This window comes from Chaetodon trifascialis, chromosome 20 (assembly GCF_039877785.1).
Source record: "Chaetodon trifascialis isolate fChaTrf1 chromosome 20, fChaTrf1.hap1, whole genome shotgun sequence".
NCBI classification, from domain to species: domain Eukaryota; kingdom Metazoa; phylum Chordata; class Actinopteri; order Chaetodontiformes; family Chaetodontidae; genus Chaetodon; species Chaetodon trifascialis.
Window position 1 is genome coordinate 5,519,981 of NC_092075.1, and position 21,481 is coordinate 5,541,461.

A 21,481-nucleotide genomic window follows, 5' to 3' on the forward strand; every position below is an offset into this window, starting at 1 on the left:
GCTCCTCGTTTTTCTAAGGATGAACTCCAACATAGTTACAAAGACGTCTGTTTCATTCCACAAATGCAAACTTGCACAGTTCTGCCAAACCTCACTGCTTTCATTTCATTGCAGACGAACCCTGACAACCAGAGCACACATCATCCCTTAAACCACAAAAGCAACCAACGTGTACGCTCTCTTTAGACTTTATCCTCTGCTTTCTCAGCTCAGCAAATCTAAATGGACACACCTACACAGATGCAAAGTAGATCCATGGTGGTGTCACACGCACGGCCATTAAGCCGACATCTGTGATCACAGCCCACCAGACCTTAATTGCCGTGTCCCTCTCTCCATCCTGCTGCTGATGAGGGTTCAGGCTTTAACCGGCACTCAAATAGACTCAAGGGGTGGACCGAATGTCATGGACACCTGCACAGCCGAGTCCAGGACAATAGTCGTAAGGCTGTGAAGCTTTGGTGTCTTTTGTTGGGACAGCTGTGTCAGAGAGTTGTTGATTTAAGCTTATTTCTTGTTTCTATTTAGATCAGCAATTCATCACATGGATATCAGCTCAGGCAGTAGCTAGAAACGGTCTTAGCATCTGAATCATTTCTACTGGTTTGCGACAGCGGTGGATTACTACGAACTTTTGTGCAGACATTCGTGGTCTCCAGATGACAAATCCTACTAAATTTGGAGAACCTCTGACTTTTCCTCGAGCGCCACCATTAGGTTGGTATTTGCAGTTCAGAGTGAAATATCCACACAACTATTAGATGGATTGCCAATTCAATTTGCAACATATTAAAGGTCCCAAGAGGCTGCGTTCTTACGATGGTGGGGATCCTCTCCACCATCAGGTTAAAGGTTTCACACTTATGTACAGACATTCATGGTCTCCAGAGGTTGAATTGTAATAACCGTGATCAAGCGCCATCATCTGGCCACAGTCTTAGTTATTTCAATACTTTGGTTTATGACCAAATAGCTGCCAAACTACTGACATTCCCATCTGTTTCAGCTTGACTTCAAGTTTATTTCTAATTAGCAGAGACCATTGTGGTGAACACGGTTAGTATTCATAGACTGGCTGTAGACTCTTAGTCTCGTTAATTGATATACAGATAAAAATATGATGCTGCAGCAGATCCAGCAGAGATGCTTCAACTGGCAACTATAAAGCTCCATTCTGCAACACATCTTTGGCTCAGACAGGCTTTTCATACCTGCTGACACTCCTGTTTTTCCAAGGTTTCTATCTATTACTATCTCCTATTCTATTTCAATGCCTTCTCCCAGCACTCTCCCATTTTGCTGTTTCTCCTGGGAAACTCCCATAATCTGCATGGCCCTCAAACTTTATTATGAATCATCGTCATACACAGAGATCCATAAGCTTTGCCACATAAGTTGCCAGATCCTGTATGAAACACAATCCACACCCTACATACAATTTCAACACATCTGTTGAAACAACCTGGCGACCCAAAATGTGACTGAAGGGGTGAGTGTGAGGCTGCAGACGGGCCAGCTCACCGAATGTTAGCTAATGTTAGCACATCAATCACATGATCACATATGTGACTTCCACTGTATGTAAGAGGAGGACAGCAGTGATAAGAGGCTGCAAAAATACCATGAAGGAAACACAGGAGCAGCGACGAGCTTAGTGTCAACAAAGCAGGACAAGATGGCTAGCTTCAATCAGGCTGGCGCAGGTGCAAGAGAAGCAGAATAAAGACGTCGAGGAGCTGATTGGCAACCGGTGATTCCTCATAATTCCATTTCTGAATGGGCGCAGAGGTGGTCATGCGCTCCCGTGGGACAGCTGAGATTAAACAGATGGACAAGGGCATTACGATTCACGAGCTGACACTGCCCTTAGACTCGTCCACGCAATATGAAACAATCCATAAACATGACGGGATTATCTTAAATGCCATTTTGGGGTGTCTAATCGTCATTTTCTTACATCGGAAGCTGTTCTGTAATTGTTTTTGTGTCACAGCTGCTAAACACACCCTAGAGACAGCTGGGGAATCAATTGAGACTGAACATCTAGATGGTGTTTTGTACATGTCACAAGAGGAGTATTTCTCCCCTCAGTAGATGCTTTAAACAGCATTTTGACATGTTGATTTGTAGACTTCACCCACACAGGCCTGTCAGCGGCTCCACGGAGGTACGGCAAGATTGTTTTCAGCCGCAATTTGACGGCAAATGACTGCAGGGCATCAGCATTCAGATGTTTTATCGTGCCTGCCGGAATGATTGCTCTGATTTTGCATCTATATTGCGTTCTTATTGCTGCAATCACTTGTTGCCAATGAAGCAAAAATGCATTGGAGTTTTTTGTGGGCAAATTTATTTGACTTCATGCTCATTACACGAGGGCAGAGAGGATTTCTCTGAACAAAAGCGTGTGGATGGATAACTCCAGCACTTAATGGCCCTTCCTCTGCAAATTTCCTCCTGATCCCGATTTCAGTCCGTGAAGTGACTTCTCTGATTGTCTGTGTGATCTTTTAATTAGGCCGGCGAAGTGTGCGATCTGTAACTGTAAGATTGTGTAGGTGTGTGTGTTTGTGTGCATATTTAAGCAGCGGGGTGAAAAGGGAGTAAACAAAAGGTTGCCCTTCGCTGCCCTTGAAGTCTTTTTCCGCAGCCTGAATGAGCGCCGTCAACCCCAATGAAACCCCTGCACCTGTTCATACACAGCTACATACAGAGTGGGACACACACGCACGCACACACACACTTGATCTTTAGCTGAGAGCCTCCTGTGAATGGATCTGAATAAAGATTAGGCCCAGAAGTGAAGAATTATCATATTGTAAGAGACGGCAGCGTGTCAGTTCATTTAATTTTTAACAATTTTAGCTGGAATCATTCCAGACATCCATCATATTTGAACTAAGAGCTGTAATTATTAACATTATCTGACACATTGAACTTCAGCACGGCTCTGGTGTCGGTCAGGATGCAGAGTAATGTGAAAGCAGGAGCTCCTGCAGGAGGGTGAAAAATAACATGCTTGCTGGAAATCACATCAATTAGTCAATAACGTCAACGGTCTATTTCTCAAAATGAACAAGTTGATGCTATTGATACAGAGACATGATTGTTGTCCTCGTATGGTAAAATGCACCTGTTTGTGTCCTCTTTGATTGGTTTAAAATGTAAATATTCTTCCTGTTTTGTATTGCAATAAAGGGGCATTTGTGGGATACAGTGCTTCGTATCTCCTTCGACCCCATACTTCTGACGTCTTTGAGACAGATAAGAGAAAAAGCAGATAAGGCTGATTAGCACAAAGGCTGGAAACAGTCTTTATGCTAACTCTGTTAGCTGGCTGTAGATACTGTACATAGATACTGCACAGACATGATTTTGTCAATAGGAAACAGCAGGAAAGAAAGCAGATAAGCAGCGGATGTTCTACAATGTTGCATTTTCCCTTGAAGATGAAATAAAGAAAGAGGAGGGGAAATATCAGTAAAACAGACTAAATATAAATGTAAGAGATAAATCTGAAGGGATAAAAAAAGGAAAAACACATTTCTGTTGCACCAAATCATGTTTATCTTTCTGATTTTTTTCTCTAAGCTCCCTTCAAATGAATCAATCTGTAAAATGAGAAATCACGCTCTGATTGAACTGCTCATAAAAAACTGTGTGTCCACACAAAGGCTATAATCTGTAATGAGGGGTCACAAGCACTTCATTGCTTCCATTTAAGGAGTCACAAGTCAGAACGGTTGTGAAGCGGTGCTTTAATTCACAATCACGTCCTTCGCCTCGGGGTCCACAAAGCATTTAAGTGTGACTCAGCTAAACACAGGCTTTTATCTGTGTATTACTATTGAAAACATGGTTTCTGCAGCGGCATTTGGCACTTGCTTCTCATCTCTGTACACTGCTGCCCACTGAGCCTCCTCGGGGGATGACAGGCTGCTGACACTTTGCACATTGCCAGCCACCAACAACCCCTGAGAAACCCCACGACCCGGAGAAAATGCCAGTGTTGGCATCGTTTCACTTAATGCCACCAAGCTGCATTCGAGATCTGGGCTGCTGTGGTCTGCTGGCGTCGGACCCAGTGTCATTGATAGACTCACCCCGGCTGTGGTTTGGCAACTTCTCGTGGCCCCTCTCTCCCCTTTGCTCTTTCTTTATTGCTCAGGTCAGCAAGACACCAATGAATCAGTCTATTTACAGGGAACTGAGGCAGGAGGTGAAGAGATACGGAGGAGGCTCCGTATTCATGTTGCCAGGTTGTACTTTTCCTATCACGAGCACTATCTCCATCAGGTTAGAGGGGATTTGGTATATGCAGTAACTTCTTTTGACTTCACAAACTCAGTTCATGGTGTGCTGACAGTGCAATAGAAGCCCTTTGTTCAGCCAAATTGCTCAGACAAGAAGAGATGTACAATCATTCGGCACTGCGAAGCATCCTGCAGATCCCTCCAGAGCAGGCTGGGGCGTGCTGAGAGCGGTTATTAAATAAGAGCTTAATAAGTTTCTCTCTTTTCGCTTTATGGTGTGTGCCCGCTCAGTAAGTATCTCCTATGCACAGCTCTTAAAGGGAATAGTTTGGAGAATTTGTTTATTTGCTTTCTAGCTGCGAGTTAGATGAGAAGACTGATGCTGAATATGTGGCTACAGCCAGGAGACGGTTAGCTTAGCTTAACATAAAGGCTGGAAACAGGGAGAAACAGGTAGCCTGACTGACTTATCTGAAGGTAAATAACAGCACACAGAGAGAGCACAAAAAACTATGCACAGGGTGAGCTGTTAAGCTATGTTAAGCTAAGCTAACGGTAGCCTGACCCCAGCATCATATTGAGTAGACAGACATCAGGGTGGTATCAATTTTCTCATTTAAGTCTTGGCAAGAAGACAAATAAGCGTCTTTACCAAGATTATTTGAAACGCTGAGGTAGTAAAAACAAATCAGGAGTCAGATGAAGAGGGTGCCTTCAAACACAGCTCCCAGTGTTACAGTTGGAGTATCCCACCAAGAAGCCCTTCACCCATCGCCTCATCCCAGATTTTATTGACCTCGCCTTTCGTCTCCTCTCTATCCATCACTCAGTTCTCCATCTCTCAGATCACCAGAGTTTCATCGTTCTTAAGTGCGTGTTGCCTCTCGTCCGGTCCTCTTCCCAACGCCGCCTCTAACTGCCACTTCCTGACTAATGGCGGCTGCACGCAGAATTACACTCTGCCTCTGTCTGGATGAAACGACCTTAAAACGCACATCCAGAGGTCACTGGACAGTCTGGCTCTGGAAGAGCAGCCATGATCAGAGCAGGAAGCTGGCAGCAGCTCATACGCCACGCTCCCCATGACACACGCGTGTTGAGAATGGCAGCTGGTCATTACGGTGTTGATCGAGCTGATGAAGACTTTGCATGCTATTCCTGTGCAAACAGAGAACCAGACTGCTGTGCTGTCAAAGACCATTAGCTGAAGTTTCATTCATAATTCACTCAGTACACTGAACATCAAACCAAGGACGTGGAACTCATGACAGCGATGATTATTTACACATAAACTGTCCTATTTCATTAAGTCTCCTCTCAACAACCATCAAAATCTGTTGAACTTTCCCAAAAGTCACTCATGCTGCATTTACTGATATCGTAAAACCCACATGAACAATACAAGGTGATGCTGCTGAAGCTTCAGTACTATCATTTTCAGTGCTAAATAAAATACTTAATGCGGCTATAATCAATATTTTTATTGGTAATAATGGGTCAAATAACACTGACTGAATCCAAGTCAGTGTTGCTGGATGTGTAAATAATCTACGTTTGGTTAGCAAGTTTGTCCTATCAACTTTATAATAATATCATAATAAGTCAATGTTGTTTTTGCTGCCCCCAAGTGGCCAAAAATCTTGATCTTCAACTGGTTTCTTAGATATGAAAGCAGAGAAAGTCCGTGCTTGCAATGGGTTTTTTAAGCGTCGTTATCTCGAGATCACAAGTTAATTATTTCATTATCTTGAGAAAGATAATGAATAAGGAATAATGTGATAATCAGCTTGTTATCACAAAAAGAAAAAAAACATTATTTCCTCTTATTACTCATAATGTTTATCAGAGATCGGGACCGCCGTGCCCGCATGCATAGAAAACATCTTAACAACTGCAGCATCTGATTTAATGTGAGATTAAACGGCGACGCTGTGGTCACTATGTGCAGTTGGAACAGGCTTACAAGTGTCACGGCAACCCGGATGGCCTTGATAATGTCTTTACCTCTGCCGTTACAACAGGCTTTATTTGAGCAGCTGCCGGCTGAGGCGGAGAAATTAACCCTTTATCGCGACCGCTCGCCACGGTCCACAGCGACGCAGGATCTTCAAAAGGCCAAAATATGAATACTCATTTTGGTTAATTCCTGCTGGAGGTCACAGGCTTTCAGCGTCCTCCAGTCTTGTTCAGTCAGAACAGGAAAGAGCTGCACACACGTTGCATAACCTCACCGCCTCACTCGCCACTGACACATGTGGTACTCTTTTGGAAAGCATGTCATTTTTCATGTGACAAACCAAATAACTATTTGTTAATGGCAGGCGGGTTGAATGCCTCAATTACATCATACTGCCTGTCAAAGTCTCTACAATCACAACTCCACAAGTAAAACCTAAAGAGTCTTATGTCACTTAACTCTGACGCTAACGTACCTGCTACGTGATGAGATTGACTGGTAGCGTTAGCGAGAGGGCAGCTATTTAAAGGCGTTTCTAACCATAGGGGATGTGGTAAGAGGCAGCACTGTTGAGTCGCAGTGAGTCAGAAGGTTTGAGCAACAAAACTGAAGTCTTTCCAATCACACAAACATGGCCGGCTCCATCTTTGAATGCAGCTGTGAGTCATGTTGAGAGAATTCTTCATCTAAACAGTGGGCTGACATACTAGACAGAGTGTGTGTGTGTGTGTGTGTGTGTGTGTGTGTGTGTGTGTGTGTGTGTGCGTGTGTGTTTGTACATACGGTACGTGGGAGCCATCAGCTTACTTTTCCTTCTACTGGATTGAAAAGGTGAAACACGCAACCAACAGCCTACAGACAACAACCACATGAGTATTTACTGATCAAAGCAGGCGCTCCAGAGATGCTATGTATTTCCTGTCTTCATGGGTTATTATCGAATCCAAGTGCAGCTCTCTATATTCTTTTCTGTCAAGTGCATGAGTGATGGTTTAAACCCAGGTGTTATTTCAGGAGCTGTGCACTGAGGGTGAAAGTGGGAGACTGCACCAATTTCAGCCTCTTATATCTTATTTCCAATTTAAAGTGATGTCATTTTTGAAATACGTAACAATTTTCCTTTCACTGAAGAAAAGATTAAGATGTTTTAGATGAACAACTTTGCCTCTTGGGGGCAGCAGAAACAAACTGTGAACACAACATTTACATATCATCACCTTTTAAGTTGATAACGGCAAACTTGCTAGCAAGCAGTTAGCAGGTATGGAGCAACGTTAGCATTCATTTGGTATCGTTTTTGTGGCCACATGGTGAATGTAACTCAGTCTGTTTTAGCTCTGTTGGTCTCTACCAACTCCTGTGGGATCTATCTGGTGATCTTCAGCTGCAAAATGCTCCTGTGTTCACCAGCTAGCTGCTAACTGTGTCTGTCTTGGTGCTCAGTAGGTAGTGTGCAGCGGGTATCTTAAGCTGAAAACAGCTGCCTGCTAAAATTACGCTACGACAGCAGTGACAGTGAATCACATTGCAGAAGTCAAGTTGAAGCTGGACAGAAAGAAATACATACAGCAAACACTCATCAAGTGGCGGCTTAGTCAAAAATACAGCAGAAGGGGGAACTGGTGTATCTGTTCACAGCGCAACCAAACAACCTCAGAGTTGTGACCCTGTGTTCACAATTTGAATGCTTTTAATGTGAAGCAGCGGCAGCAGGAAATGCTCTTACTTGCATTAGCAGCAACTTAATATCAAAAATGGGGTTTGATTTCAGGAATATCTTAAGGATTGCAGCTGCACAGCTACTGACTTTAGACGGTCTTGTGGAATGAAAGGAAGCGTGCCATTGCTGCCATGTGCAGCCACAGTGGCCGCCGTTCAGCTTAAGAAAAGCAAGACTACAGAGCTTTTGCCGCCAGACGACATGATGTTTGCTGAACGGCAGCCAATGAGGCCACAAGTGACAGATATCACATAGCAAAATTGCAAACATCCAAACTCAAAGATTTGTCAAACTGACTCTGTTTTAGAGTATATCTATACAGTTAGCAACATTAGCCAACATAAGCTAGTGGTCATGGCAGAGCAAAGTTGTGGCAGCATGCGCTCAATTGATCACCACCTTTCATTTGCAAGAGGAAGATTGTGGTGGTTCTTATTTGGAGAATTAAGAAGTCTGACTTCAACATGTAAAGGAATACGTCCTTTGTTAGTAATGATGATGACTGTTTCACATTTTCTCAAAATGATTCATATCATCACTAAAGTGTTTAGGAGGACACCGACAAGTAGACCCACACTATGTGTGAGCTGCTGTGTTGTATGAGACAACCTGAGACAGGCAGGGGTGAAATGCGGTCTGTCTGTGCGGACTGATCAGACCTCATGTGAACTGGCCCAGACTTCCCAGTTTCTCTCTGCCCTATGAATCACGCCTCGACGTCCCACCCTAACGAAGCACAGGATGTGAAACTAGCCCACACAATTATATTTTTGGAGCTAATCAACTAATCCACGGCACCCACAGCAGGGTGCACTTGCCACTGAGTGTTGTTTTAGCAGAGTAAACACTACTTTGGTGGAGCACACTTTGAGTTGTGGTATCTTGTTGAAACGATGATTGTACTTAACCTGATTGAGCTGTCTGGAGCACTCTGTGTGGATCTGTCAAAGAGAGCACACTCGCTGTGTCTCTGTCCACGTTTTTAAGGTAGCCACTGTAAAAACATGATGCCCAGGGAGAGTTAGAAACCATATGAGCGCCTTTCTTATAATATCAAAACTTCAACATGTTTCAGTTTAACATTGTAGCACAGAACTCTCTAAATGTGGTATTTCTCTCTCCTCTCTATGTCTCTTGGGGTTAAACGTTGTGCTTGCTGCGATCATCCCTCATGTTCACACTGGCCATTGAGAGATCCCTTCATCATGTACTTTCACTGAGAAAAAAAAAATCCACATCCATCGCCCTGAACACTGTTAAAGGCGACTGAAGCATCAGATCAGACCACAAATGAGCAGAGCTACAAAGATCACACTGCATATAAAATGACTTTAAATTTGCTTCTTATGACATAACTTCCTAAAAAGCTCCATGTTTTACTGTAAAATGTTGAATTTCTCGGGTTTTTCACGATGCTCTCATCCAAAAATTAAATATTAAATAACACATGCATCTAATTTTACTTTTAATGGGGGAAAAGTCTTTGCCTGAGTGGACTTTCTTTCAACTTTCGATAGAAGCTGCTGACACCACAGAGGTTCAAAGAAAAATTATTTTTTTCTGGAAGGGCCATTAAGGGGTTAAAGGTCAAGTTCACCCAAAGCCTCCAAATCAAAGCACAGCTGATGTATTCTCCCTCTTTCACTCAGCTACCAATGGTGCATCGATGGCCCCTAAGGAAGGCCTCTCTCTCTAACCCAACCGGTCGAGGCAGATGGCCGCCCACCAGGAGCCTGGTTCTGCCTGGGGTTCAGAAGTTTTTCCTCACCACTGTCACCAAGCGCCTGCTCATGAGGGAACTATTGGGTCTCTGTAGATAAAGAGTGCGGTCCTGAGACAACTTCTGTTATGATTTGGCACTGTATAAATCAAATTTCACTGAATTAAAATCCATGTTTTACATATTAAGTGATGGATATTCTTCTCTTTAATTCTGGCTTTGACAGCACTGTATTACACTGCAGGCTGGAGCACAGACATTCATGTACTCTCAGTCTGTCACTCTCTTCCTTTCACGAGCAGAAACCCCTAACACACACTGTAGATCAGCAGCAACCGCACCTCTCTCTCTCTCTCTCTCTCTCTCTCTCTCTCTCTCTCTCTCTCTCTCTCTCTCTCTCTCCATCAGTTCCATGAAGTCATTGCCGTGCAGCCACTCAGTGCCGGGCTGAAGCCGAAGGAGCGCTGTGGGCTCCTCAGTACAGGATCACAGGATCTCTGGAGCCGCGGAGACTCCTCAGCACACAGTCCGCTCCGGTCACCAGCTGCAGCAGCCCCGCTAAGCCCGCATGGAGGTACCACCGACCCCGACACCATGCACCTCTGAGAGCCCCAACACACCGTCTTTTGTGTAGCCCGCTGGGGGGAAAGTCTGCAAGATCACTTTGCTCGCTCCGCTGAGGTGGACCGAGCGTCAAAGGATTTTTTTTCCTCCTCTTCTTTTTTCGGAAAGCCTGTTTCTCTTTCTCCTTCCGCCTCTAGCAGTTCACTACTCGATTTTTTTTTTTTTTTTTTTTTTTTTTTACTTTTTTCCCTTTGGAAAGAAAGCGCTGCCGTTTCGCCCAGCACCCATGAATTCAGATAAAAATGTGTACCTCGGCAGAGACAAAGGCATCATGCGGAAGAGAGCCCTGCTCCTTCGGAAAGGTTGCAGCTTCGAGATTACCAGGTATGTCCTCTTTTTCTGTCTGGGACCAAACGGCTAGACTATCCCACAGAAGCTGCAGTCTCCTCCACAGAAGTGCCACTTTACATAAGGCCACACAATGAGTTTGTAATGCGTGCCTTTCACCTTGGTGATGCAGCCAGGATCTGCTGTTTGTGTATCTGTGTGCGCGCATTGACAAGGAGCGGAGGGATGCCCCAAAACATATTATGTATCCAGGGAAGAGTGTAGTCATGTCACCGCATCTGATTTTCACCTTTCTGGCTAAAACCACAGCCTGGTGTCTTTTGTTCATCTCACGTTTGATCCAAGCACCGTGCGTTCACATGTCCAGTCGGACTGTGGGGGACGCGTTACGCACGGATTCATTTATTCTGCACCTGACTCTGCAGCGTTGACAAAGCTGCTTAGTGGCAGGACGCCGTCAGTCGTCATTTTACAGCCAAAATCAGGTGTTGATTGGGCAATCGAGCACCCACAGTGCCCCAGTGTTGTCCAATCACGCGCCATTCAGGGCTGGGAATGTGCAGGTTTTAATCCCACCTTGGAAAAAAAGACCACAGGAGATGATTTGAGGCATCAAGTCACCTGCTGTAGTCTCGAGGCGCAGCTGGATACCTGTAAGTTCACACACATCCCGAGGCAGCAGACATATGAAGGCAGGGGGTGGTGACCGATAGACCACATACCGAGCAGCTCATAGGACTTCTCAGTGTGGTACAACTGGTTTTCTGGCAAACCTGCTGGAGGTGTCTGCGGCCTCTGTGGGCAGCTCCAACAGGATGGCACTGAGCTGTTAGGGCATGCTAACCTGCCGTGCTCCCTGCGTGGCCTGTAAGTCATCCATCAGAAGTGTGTGAACACTGGACTGCAGCAGTAAATAACTGGTGTTACTTAAAGACACTCGCTTTTACTGATCTCACACCAGTTCCTTCCTTTTTGCATCACCGCTCACTGTACGCAAGACCTGGCTGGAGATAGCAAGTGTGTGAAAGCTCAAGCTGAGAGGCGTTTACATCTGGGCTGCAACAAAAGGATGATTTTCATTATCGATTAAACTGCAAATTGTTTTCTCTATTTGGCCTAAAAATTGATTTGGCTCAGCTTGTTTGTCAAAATAAACCAGTTATTGTTAGTGTGGGTGAGAAACATCCAATCTGATATTTTAGAGCGCCAGGTGACATCGACAAATGTTTTGTCTGACAGTCCAAACACCAAAATATTCAGATTACTGTACTGGAAGACTGGGAAAAGCAGGAAATTTTCCCATTTTCTTACTAGAAGCCATGCAAATGTTTGGCATTTCTCTCCATCGACTATTCCATTAATTGACTGATCGTTGTGACGAGTTCTCAATTTTCTCGATTAAACCATCTGCAGATTATTGTTCTGGTCACATCACCTCCCCTTCTCCCTCCTCCACTATAATTTCCTGCTATTTCAGACAATCTGCGGAGGTGTGCAGAAGTGCAAATCTACTCATGAATCTCGCTTCATTGCTCTTACAGTTGATAAGTTTGGTCTGTGTGTGTGTGTGTGTGTGTGTGTGTGTGTGTGTGTGTGTGTGTGTGTGTGTGTGTGTGTGTGTGTGTGTGTGTGTGTGTGTGTGCACGCACGATGGTGAGACTTGTGTGTTTGGAGATGTCTCCGTCTCAGCCTGCCAGGTCCCACTTTTCCAAATAGAGGCATGTGCTGTATTCAGGGTGCATGTGGGGGTGAGATTTGGCCAGCTTCGTGCCAAGCACTTACTTTCAAATTACACATCCCTTCTAATTAGCTTGATTTATCCTGTGCAGTGAAGGAGCTCGCTCCCTCTCTGTACGCCGTGGACGCAGAGTCTCACTGTAAGGCTTCCTGGCAGACTGTCTCCCAGACACTAGCAGTTTAACAGACAATCAATCAGAGCCGGGCCTGAAGTGCTACTGCATGGGGAAATAGATTCTCCGCTGTACTGAGGGGATTTGAAAGACACTCGAGTAAAGGGCCGCTGCTGAGAAGTCCGTGTCTAATTCATTGAACTGCAGAGATGCATGACCAAACAGCCCCGAACACATGTGGACAGCTTCATAAGGACACACAGTTTGTTAAAAGGCTGCTTTCATATGCATAACATGCTCTCACACACACACAATGGCTGAAGTGTTTCCATATGTTTGCCAGTGGAAGCATGTCATGAGGTAGTTTTATCTAGACGCTGATCTGCCCTCTTTTTCTCCTCCAGGCTACACACACAGTCTCAGTGTGAGGCAGTGCTGGAAGGAGAACTTAAACCTTTACTTAAGTAAATGTACCAGTGCAGTAATGTAAAAATAGTCCATTACAAGTGAAAGTCCTGCATTCAGAATCCAGTTTAAGTGCAGAGATTTTGGCAAGAAACTGTACTTTAAGTGTCAAAGTCAAAATACTCTGCAGAAAACTGGCCCGTGACTGATGTTATATAATATATGAGATTATTAGATTGTCAATAAAGGCGCATCCATTCATGAGCAGCATTTCACTGCTGCAGCTGTCTGAGGTGGAGCTAGTTTTAACTATTTTATTTACAGTGAGGTTGTTTAGGAAAGTAAGGAAAGCCCCCAACTAGGGGTCGGCCCCCTCTAAAGGGTCACAAGATACATCTGGTGGTTGGCTTGGGGGGGGCGCCATGAGACGATTAATGTAGTATTTTCAGTTTTTTTTCTTTTTTTATGTGAAATATTGGGTGATTTTTGCCTCTTTGGGCCTCAGTGCAGCTGACGGTACTTGAGTAAATGTATTTTCCACCACCAGAGTGAGAGACAGCTTTGACTATGTAATGAGCTATCAGACTAAAAATAATAGTAAGAAGAATCTACGACTTGATTCCAAACACAAATCTTAGTGAGAGGTTAGTGGTGTAAAGTTGTCGTGATCTGTGCTAATCTCCTGACGCTAATCTTTGGGATAAACACATCACACCACATTATTATTTCTGACTGTGTTTTGGACACTGCTTCGTGGTGACTAAGCCTTATCTAACAAAGTCAGCCGACTGCCAGTTGGCAGATATTCTCACTGACAGCAGGTAGCCGCAGAGTTGCAGGTGAAAGCGGAGAAGTTGAATGGACTGCTGGAACCAACTGTTTGGTCATTTGCCTCTGCTGTGCTGGTTTATACAGTGCGTGTATCTGTGGTATAGATTTAATCAGTTTTGTGTGTGTCCACGTTTTTCCGATTTTACACATCAAAGCGTGTTTGTAGGTCAACTGCTGCCCAAGTGAGAAAAGCTGTATAAAGACTTGTACTCCACAAAGCTGTGTGGTAAATTGCTTCAAATGATGTCACAGGAGTTTAAAAGTGAAAGAATCTGGAGTTAGAGAGAAGTGAGTTTACCAGACCTCTGCAGCTGCTCCTCATGTCTGCTTGAGGCTAGCAACACGAGGCTGCCTTAGCAGCTACTAGCATAACGCACCTGAATCTCTAACTGAACTGTTGGCAGTCAGGTTGCATTGTGGGAAATGCAGGTGCCAGGTTTTGGAGGAAAAATAAACATGCGGGATAAAAAGATATCTCTGCTTCTGCTGCCTTGATCTTGATCGCTGTAAAACTATCCACCATGAGTCGGACAGATTTAGCTACATCAGGGGAGTTCTCTTTAAGAAATCTGAGCTTATCATGACGGTGCAAAAGTACAACTTTGGGCAAGCTCTTTGCCCTCGAGTCTTGAGCTAGACAGGAGAAGAGCCTGGACGTCCTCCAGGAACAACAAATCCTAACTCACTTAGTGAGTTTTTCCATTCATTTCCATAACAATGGTGTCTCTTTGGTACAATCAACTCCGCCTGTCACTGAACCACTTCCAGTCAACCCCGGCTAGTTGTGTGTGAACGTGATTAGGCTACATGGTGACACTTGAAGGAGCCAAGAAATCACTGGCTCAGCTCTGACCATGAACTGGCAGAACAAGCACAACTCTTAGAGACGCTGCCAGAGAGACAAAGGGAAATTATGTGGCACGGGCACTGCTACTAGGCCACTAAACTACAAACCACCACACACACAAGCACTGACCACTGGAGGAGGATTTTCTCTGATGAAGCCAGCATCAAGAATCAGAAAAGGTCAGCAGCGTGCTTTCTATGAATTCAACGGCAACCTCAGCAAATTCTGTTGCGGTGGAAACTAACCTCACTGGTTGTCAATCCATAACAGAACATTTGTAGTTCATTTAAGGAAAGGCATGCGCTGGCAGGGAGCAGTTTGAGTACATTACTGGACCATGAGGGAAGAGAAGGCCATCTATCATCGGGCTAACGCAGGGCAATGTGTGATTAGAACATGTTACTACAGTTAAGGTTTGCAACGCAGACCTAACGCATTGTGATGAGGAGTTTGCTCACGGTGTAGGGAGGGAAGATTAGGGTTGACATCCTTGATTTGTTGACTTTGAAATGTGTGCTGTTCATTAATCAGCCCAGCCCCGCCTTGCTTGCCCCGTGCACACGTGCCTCTGTTCACCCTCTGAACAAAAAGCTTCTCACAAAGCAGCGATAACTTCACCCTGTTACTGCGGCCACTTTAAAAATAGATCCTCGACGGGCTGCAGCCACTGAAACTGACACTCTTTTCACTCTCTCACCCCTCTCAAACTCCTTTCTCCCTGTGCTTCAGAGCTTATTTCGGTGCATTTGCTTGGAAATGCCATCGGTGTATTCATTTAACCTCTCCCGCTGCCAAACTCGCAGTGTTTTGTGACTGCTGTTGCCAGGGGTTTTGCCGTAGCTTGCTGCTTATCAGACTGGAGCCAGATGTAGCTGAGGTGCATCGTGCTGCGTTCGCGTGCGTTGTAAAGGGGGAGTTTTGTGCACATATGCCTTTAAAGAAAAAAAAGAGAAGGAAATATGTATTAGGGCTTGTCTTCTTGTGGTTTCCTGGTGGAGCTTTTACAGTAGGCTTCAAAGCGGTATGTGAATGAAGAACATGTGTTTTGAATGTCAGACATGTTTTCTATGTTTTTAGATCCAGGGATGCGCTCACAGACAGTACGTGGACGGGATCGTGTTGATGTGGTCTCTGACAGAGTGAAAGTGGCTGTGATGGGCTGGGCTGCTGGGGTCTCTCTCTGCATTACGGTCTGTCATAAAGCACCCAGCAGGGAGCTGAATTGATGGGCGAACTGACATTTTTGCTGACTTAAGGCACTCCTCTGCTTTGCATACGTTATGAAGCTCTCTCACACACACACATTAGACGCAGATCTCACACACCAACATTTAAACGTGGGAATGTCAGACAGTAAAAGCAGAAAAATCGATGCAGCAGAGCCAGAGATATCTGTTTGGTTCCACACATTCTTCTTTCTGATGAAAACATGAGCGCTATACGTTACCCACAATGCAGCAGAACGCTCATTCAGTTGCATTTTTCCAAATCAGAAACCCGGGAATGATCCATGTAGCCCGAGCTCGGGGACATAAACAAACCTTACATCACAGCAATTTAGCGGCACTCACAGTGAACAGTAAGCAGAGTGACCTTTTCATCATGAGACACGTGAAAACAACTTTGTAGCTGCCATTTCCATTCAGCTGATTTGTGCTTGATAGAAGTCTGAGCAAGCACGCAGTACGAGCCTACTCCTCAAATCTCCTTTGAAGTGCGTCTAATTTTCTAGTGAATGTCAGAGACTTGCCATACAAATATCAGTTTTCCCAAGCAGATGCACTGGGATGCGCGTGGAAGCTGGGAATACCGACTCGTAACAATCAGATTCCTGCTTGCAGTGGATTGCAGCAAGAGATTAGGGTGTGTTATGCTAGTAGCTGCTAATGTAGCCTCGTGCCGCTGGCCTTAAACAGAGATAAGAGGCTTAAGCTTTCTAACGCCACAGCTGCTGATTTTTTTTTTTTTGTTTTCAAACTTGTAGTTTTCAGCCCCAGCTGTTGCTGACTTAAGTGACATCATCTGAGGCAACTTTGCACAGCTCCCACTGCAGCTACAAAAGGCTTTATGCAACGGGTTTCACATATGCAGTAGTACTCCCCAAGGCCTGTAAGCCAACTCTGAGGTCTAAAGTGTGTGAACAGTTAATCAATTATCAAACTAAGTTGCTGTTTGTTTCAGCTCTAAACAAATGTTGCTTCCAGGATTCCGATTGCACGCAGTGCTGGTGCAGTAACGTATCCCTCGTCTGCTTCCTGTAGGTTGTAGCTGGGAGACTGAAATAGTGTGCAAGGTTGGTTCTGCTCTGCTCAGCCATACAGTCAGTCCCTCAGTGAGGTCTGATAAACACTGGACCGTAATCACTCCCATATGTGGCTGCATAGCTCAGCACAACTCGGCACAGTTCAGCCATGCGCACAATGCAGCACACCAGGCTCATTTAGACAGAAAAATAGATTCAAATTACTAGAAGAAAAAAAGCACCAACAAAAAAAAAAAAACGGAAAATCCCTCGCTTGATTACAGCTCAATGTAAACTTTAACTCTTCGACTGGAACATCTGCTTCCATTTAGGGATTTAAGACACATACCTACACATTAAAATGCACTGCGCACTGCTCCGGGAAAGCTTTGAGGCTGGAAAAACATTTCCCATTATAGTTGGCTGGAGTAAGCCCAGCGAAGAGCCAGTTGTACTTAAAGCAGAGTATCGGTTGAGATGCGGCCAGCTCCAGCACAACCACAAGCCGCTTGCATACAAGACTCAAGCGTTTTTGTTTCTCTCAAGGCTGTATAAACTTCCTTTTTTACCACGGTGCCTGTAAAGGATGACGAAAAGTGAAAGTGAGTATTCATTGAAGTGCCAGAGGATGGAGGAGAGTCTGAAAGTATGAAAGATCAAAGGAGGTCTGCACAGTATGGGCACAGTGTGTGTGTACACTGCGAGTCGCTTCACGCCAGCCCACTGCCCCCGTCGTAACCCTTGAAGAGCGATCCAGGAGAGACAGAGGAGGAAATGGAGCCTGTGAAGGGTTACTGTTGTACATTTTTACCCTGCGGTTTCAAGGGAGGCCGGCCAAAACCTCTCCTCGGTTAGAGAGCGAGCAACAGAAAGAAAGGGTGAAAGAATGAAGGAGGTGGAAGTGCAGTTTGAAGGTATGTGCAGAAACATCTAGGAAGGGCATATTTTCAGCTTGTAAAGATGTGAGTCAAATGAAGTTGTTGAACGTTTTCCCTTATTGTCGGCCTCCTACAGATGGAATAGCATATGGAGTATACTGCATGTAGCCATTCTGTGAATAAGAACATCTGCATTTACTTTCCTGCTTTGTCTTTTCAGTAAAAATGTGATGCAGAAGACACAGGTGCATCAAACTGTGTGCATCCACAAACAACAGCAGGAGTAACAGGCCTCACATTATCATCTACTGCACTTTGTTTCCCAGAGGCGCCAGAAAGTCCCTCACACCCGCCCATTTATAGATAATTTAATTTTTACAAATTCTAATATCTTATGACATGCTTTTGATGAATCAAATAAGGAAGTGAAGTGGGTGTGATGCAGTTTTTTGGGGTGAGAACACAGCCACATGCGTCATACAGCCAGAAAAGCTTAATTTGACTATTTGACACCTTTAAATCAAGATAACTTATTGAAAACATGCATGCTCATAATGACGGTGTCAATGTGAAGCTGTGAGTACGCTCACAATCTTCGTTTAAGCATATTAGCACGCTAACATTTTCTAATTAGCACTAAACGCTAAAGTACAGCTGAGGCTGATGGGAATGTGATAAGTTCTGCAGGTATTTGATCATCCTCTGGGGACCCTTCATGAGCAGTCAGACATTTCACTCATAAACACCAAGTCAACCTCATGGTGGTGCTAGAGATAAAGTTAGTGGATTGCAAGAAGTCAGTAGGAATCATCCTCTGGGGATCATGAATGTCTGGATAATCTATCGTGTCAATCCATCAGTTAGTTGTGCATGAATCTCTGAGGAAGCATAACTGATGGTCAGGGTGACATTGTTTAGTTCGGGTGCTCGATTAACACAATATAGTTCCCAATGATGTGGAGCATTATGACGGCAAATGGCGATCATGTTATTGTAGTTAAAGATACTCACAGGTGATAATGCACAAGGACATTTTACGGCCTAAAGGAACCTGATCGAGTGGTTCAGTGACGCCGAGGAACCCGCAGTGAGGTTTCAGTGGCACTTCTGTTTTTGTAGGGTGGAACAGGAGTGGCTCACATGTGGCCAAAAACATACAAGTATTCAGCAAAGGTGGTAAATGTGGCTCTCATCTCGGTTTCGTATGAAGGCGTCTGCCTGTAAATGAAGACAAATGCATTTGACAGCTTCCTGGAGTACTCCATTAAGAAACACGTGTTCATCTGTATGCCTCCAGTACACTATTTCTAATGTGTGTGTTACTAGTTTTCTACATAAATCAGATTTTTCTTGCAACATTTGCCCTGAGGCATTAAAAAGTATCTACAGGCAGTGGTGGAAGTGGGAGTTTTTTTTAACTCCAATCTACCAGAAAACTTTTTCTTTTTATTCTTAAGAAAACATAAGTCATGCCGCAGAGAGTGAATGTTACCTATACATGATGAAATGATATTTTTATTGTTCATGGAAATTCACAAGTGGTATGAAACAGACTATTTTGAGTTCTTTCTGATCTAATTGTGTTAAAAATTAGAACCACAAGAGGGCAGACTCTCCCTGTAAAAACAGTGATTGAAGGCCAGCGGTTGTAAAAATGCCACTTCAGAAAAAGCATTCACACTCTGGATCTTTGTCATTACCCACAATGCATATATAAGAAGCTTCTGATGCGGCACAACTCACAACTTCAAGGTGTGAGCTGTTGAAGCAGTGTAGATAAGACACTCCTGGCACAGTACCTTGGTCATTCATACGTCCCCACTAGGAGGAGTAAGCGCATTAAGAAGCAGCAACATTTATGTGGAGATCAGGTGGACTCAAGTAGCTTCAGCTGAGGATTCACACAACAAGCTCACGCTGTCTTTGTGTTCTGCAGCAACGTGAACTGTTGCTGTTGCCCACAAGCGCTGAAGCATCTCTTGATCTATACTTGTCTATAGCAGTGAAGTGCATTGTCAGTGTCTGAAATAAATGTACGAAGGCACGCAGACACGTAGCGCCCGGGGGCGGAGTGGTGTCCAGAGCCGGTCTCGTCGTCACAGACAAAAGGTTAATTCACCTGATCACGTTTAATGAGAGTGCCATCATCAATCGCCGCAGCCTGACACAGTGGCATTTCGCAGAGGTCACATGGTGACCTGCTGGCATTTGGGACGCACTAGAAACAAAGAGGCCAACATCTGAATCCAAATCATCTGCATGTGTGTGTACATCTGTGTGTTTGCACGTGCTTATGTGGAAATTAGAGAAAATGTAATCTGCCGACTGCTAGCTGGAATTTATATGCAGAAGTTTGAAATCTGAATATCTGAATCAGTGACTGATTTCCTCCAAAAAACAGTGATGGAGGAAGTATTCATACGCTTTACTTCAGTAAAAGTACAGCTATGTAAAAAATATGTCATTATATGGCTGCGACTAACTATAAAAACAGAAAAACAAGGTGTATTCAGGTTACTTTTCATGCATCCAACAGCGCAAAATACAAATATATTTGTTTACTTTTATTTATGGCAGAAGAAAATCATAAAATCCTGACATTTGAGAAGCTGTAAACAATGAATATTTGTCATTTTTGCATGAAAATCAACAGTCTCCAATTCATATTATGCTGATTGATTGATTGATTGATTGATTGATTGATTGATTGATTGATTGATTGATTGATTGATTGATTGATTGATTGATTGATTGATTGATTGATTGATCTACTGGTCATGCAGCTCTACTCCACTGCAAGTCCTACATTCAAACTGAAGTCACAGTGCAAAAATATTAAGAGCAAAATGTGCTTAAAGTAAGTCATCATGCAGCAAAATGGGTGAGGTGTAGCTAGTTTAAACTACTTTATATGCAGTTAGGTAGTTTAGCCCAGTGTCTCCCAGCACGGGGGTCGAGAGGGTCACACGACACATCTGAAGAGTCGTGAGATCAATGATGAGGCTTTGAAAGAAAAAAAACAAAACAAAACAAGATCTGCTATAAAAATTTGCCACTTTTTTCCTTTTCTCTGCCTTCTTTTGTAAAGAAATTGGATGGTTTTACCTCTTTGGGCCTCAAACAATTTAAATGAAACCATCTGAAAGGTTTAAAGGGGAAATCACTCACTGGTGGAACAACTTGCATATACTCTCACTGTATTTTAGAAGCTTATTATATGTAAAGTATGCAAATAAAAATGTCAGATGTAACTATAGCAGTCATATAAATGTAGTGGAGTAAAAATGTGGTGGTGCAGAAGTATTAAGCAGCACAAAAGTACCTTAAATATACTTAGGTGCCAAAAACCCCACAGTCCAACCTTTAATGTGTTCCTGAACTCACCGTTTGTGCTGCTCCACTGTGTGGTGCAGCTGCAATACAACCGTTGAATCGTGCCATAATCAGATGACGCCATCTATCATTTCTGCTTCCTCCTCTGAGTTACATATTACCCAGAGACAAAGCCAGGCATTATGGCATTATGGCAGGCCAGGTGATTTGCATGTTGTGGATGTGTGTGACAGATTAAAAAAAACCTGACTGTCGATGCTTGTAGTAGCTTCATGCACTTTTCATTACATTGTATTATATGTGCTTTTATTAATCTTCATCCATCTCTATTTATAGACATGACTCCCATTGGTTCCAATGATTCAGTGTCAGTAACTGCACATGTAGTCTGCACGCACACACACACACACACACACACACACACACACACACACACACACACACACACACACACACACACACACACACACACACACACACACACACACACACACACACACACACACAGTAGCAGAGGCCTTGTTTATCCTACG

General features: G+C 44.0%; 1 protein-coding gene across 4 annotated transcripts in view; it reads left to right on the plus strand.

Moving 5' to 3' along the window:
• The first annotated feature begins 10,087 nt into the window (after positions 1-10,087).
• garnl3 (GTPase activating Rap/RanGAP domain like 3) overlaps positions 10,088-21,481 on the plus strand; it is a 67,748-nt gene continuing 56,354 nt past the window's right edge. For all 4 annotated transcript variants that reach the window (XM_070988522.1, XM_070988525.1, XM_070988523.1 and 1 more), the window contains exon 1: positions 10,088-10,598. In XM_070988522.1, coding sequence (XP_070844623.1) covers positions 10,501-10,598 — 98 coding nt within the window. In that variant the 5' untranslated portion in view covers positions 10,088-10,500. The remainder of the gene's footprint in view (positions 10,599-21,481) is intronic.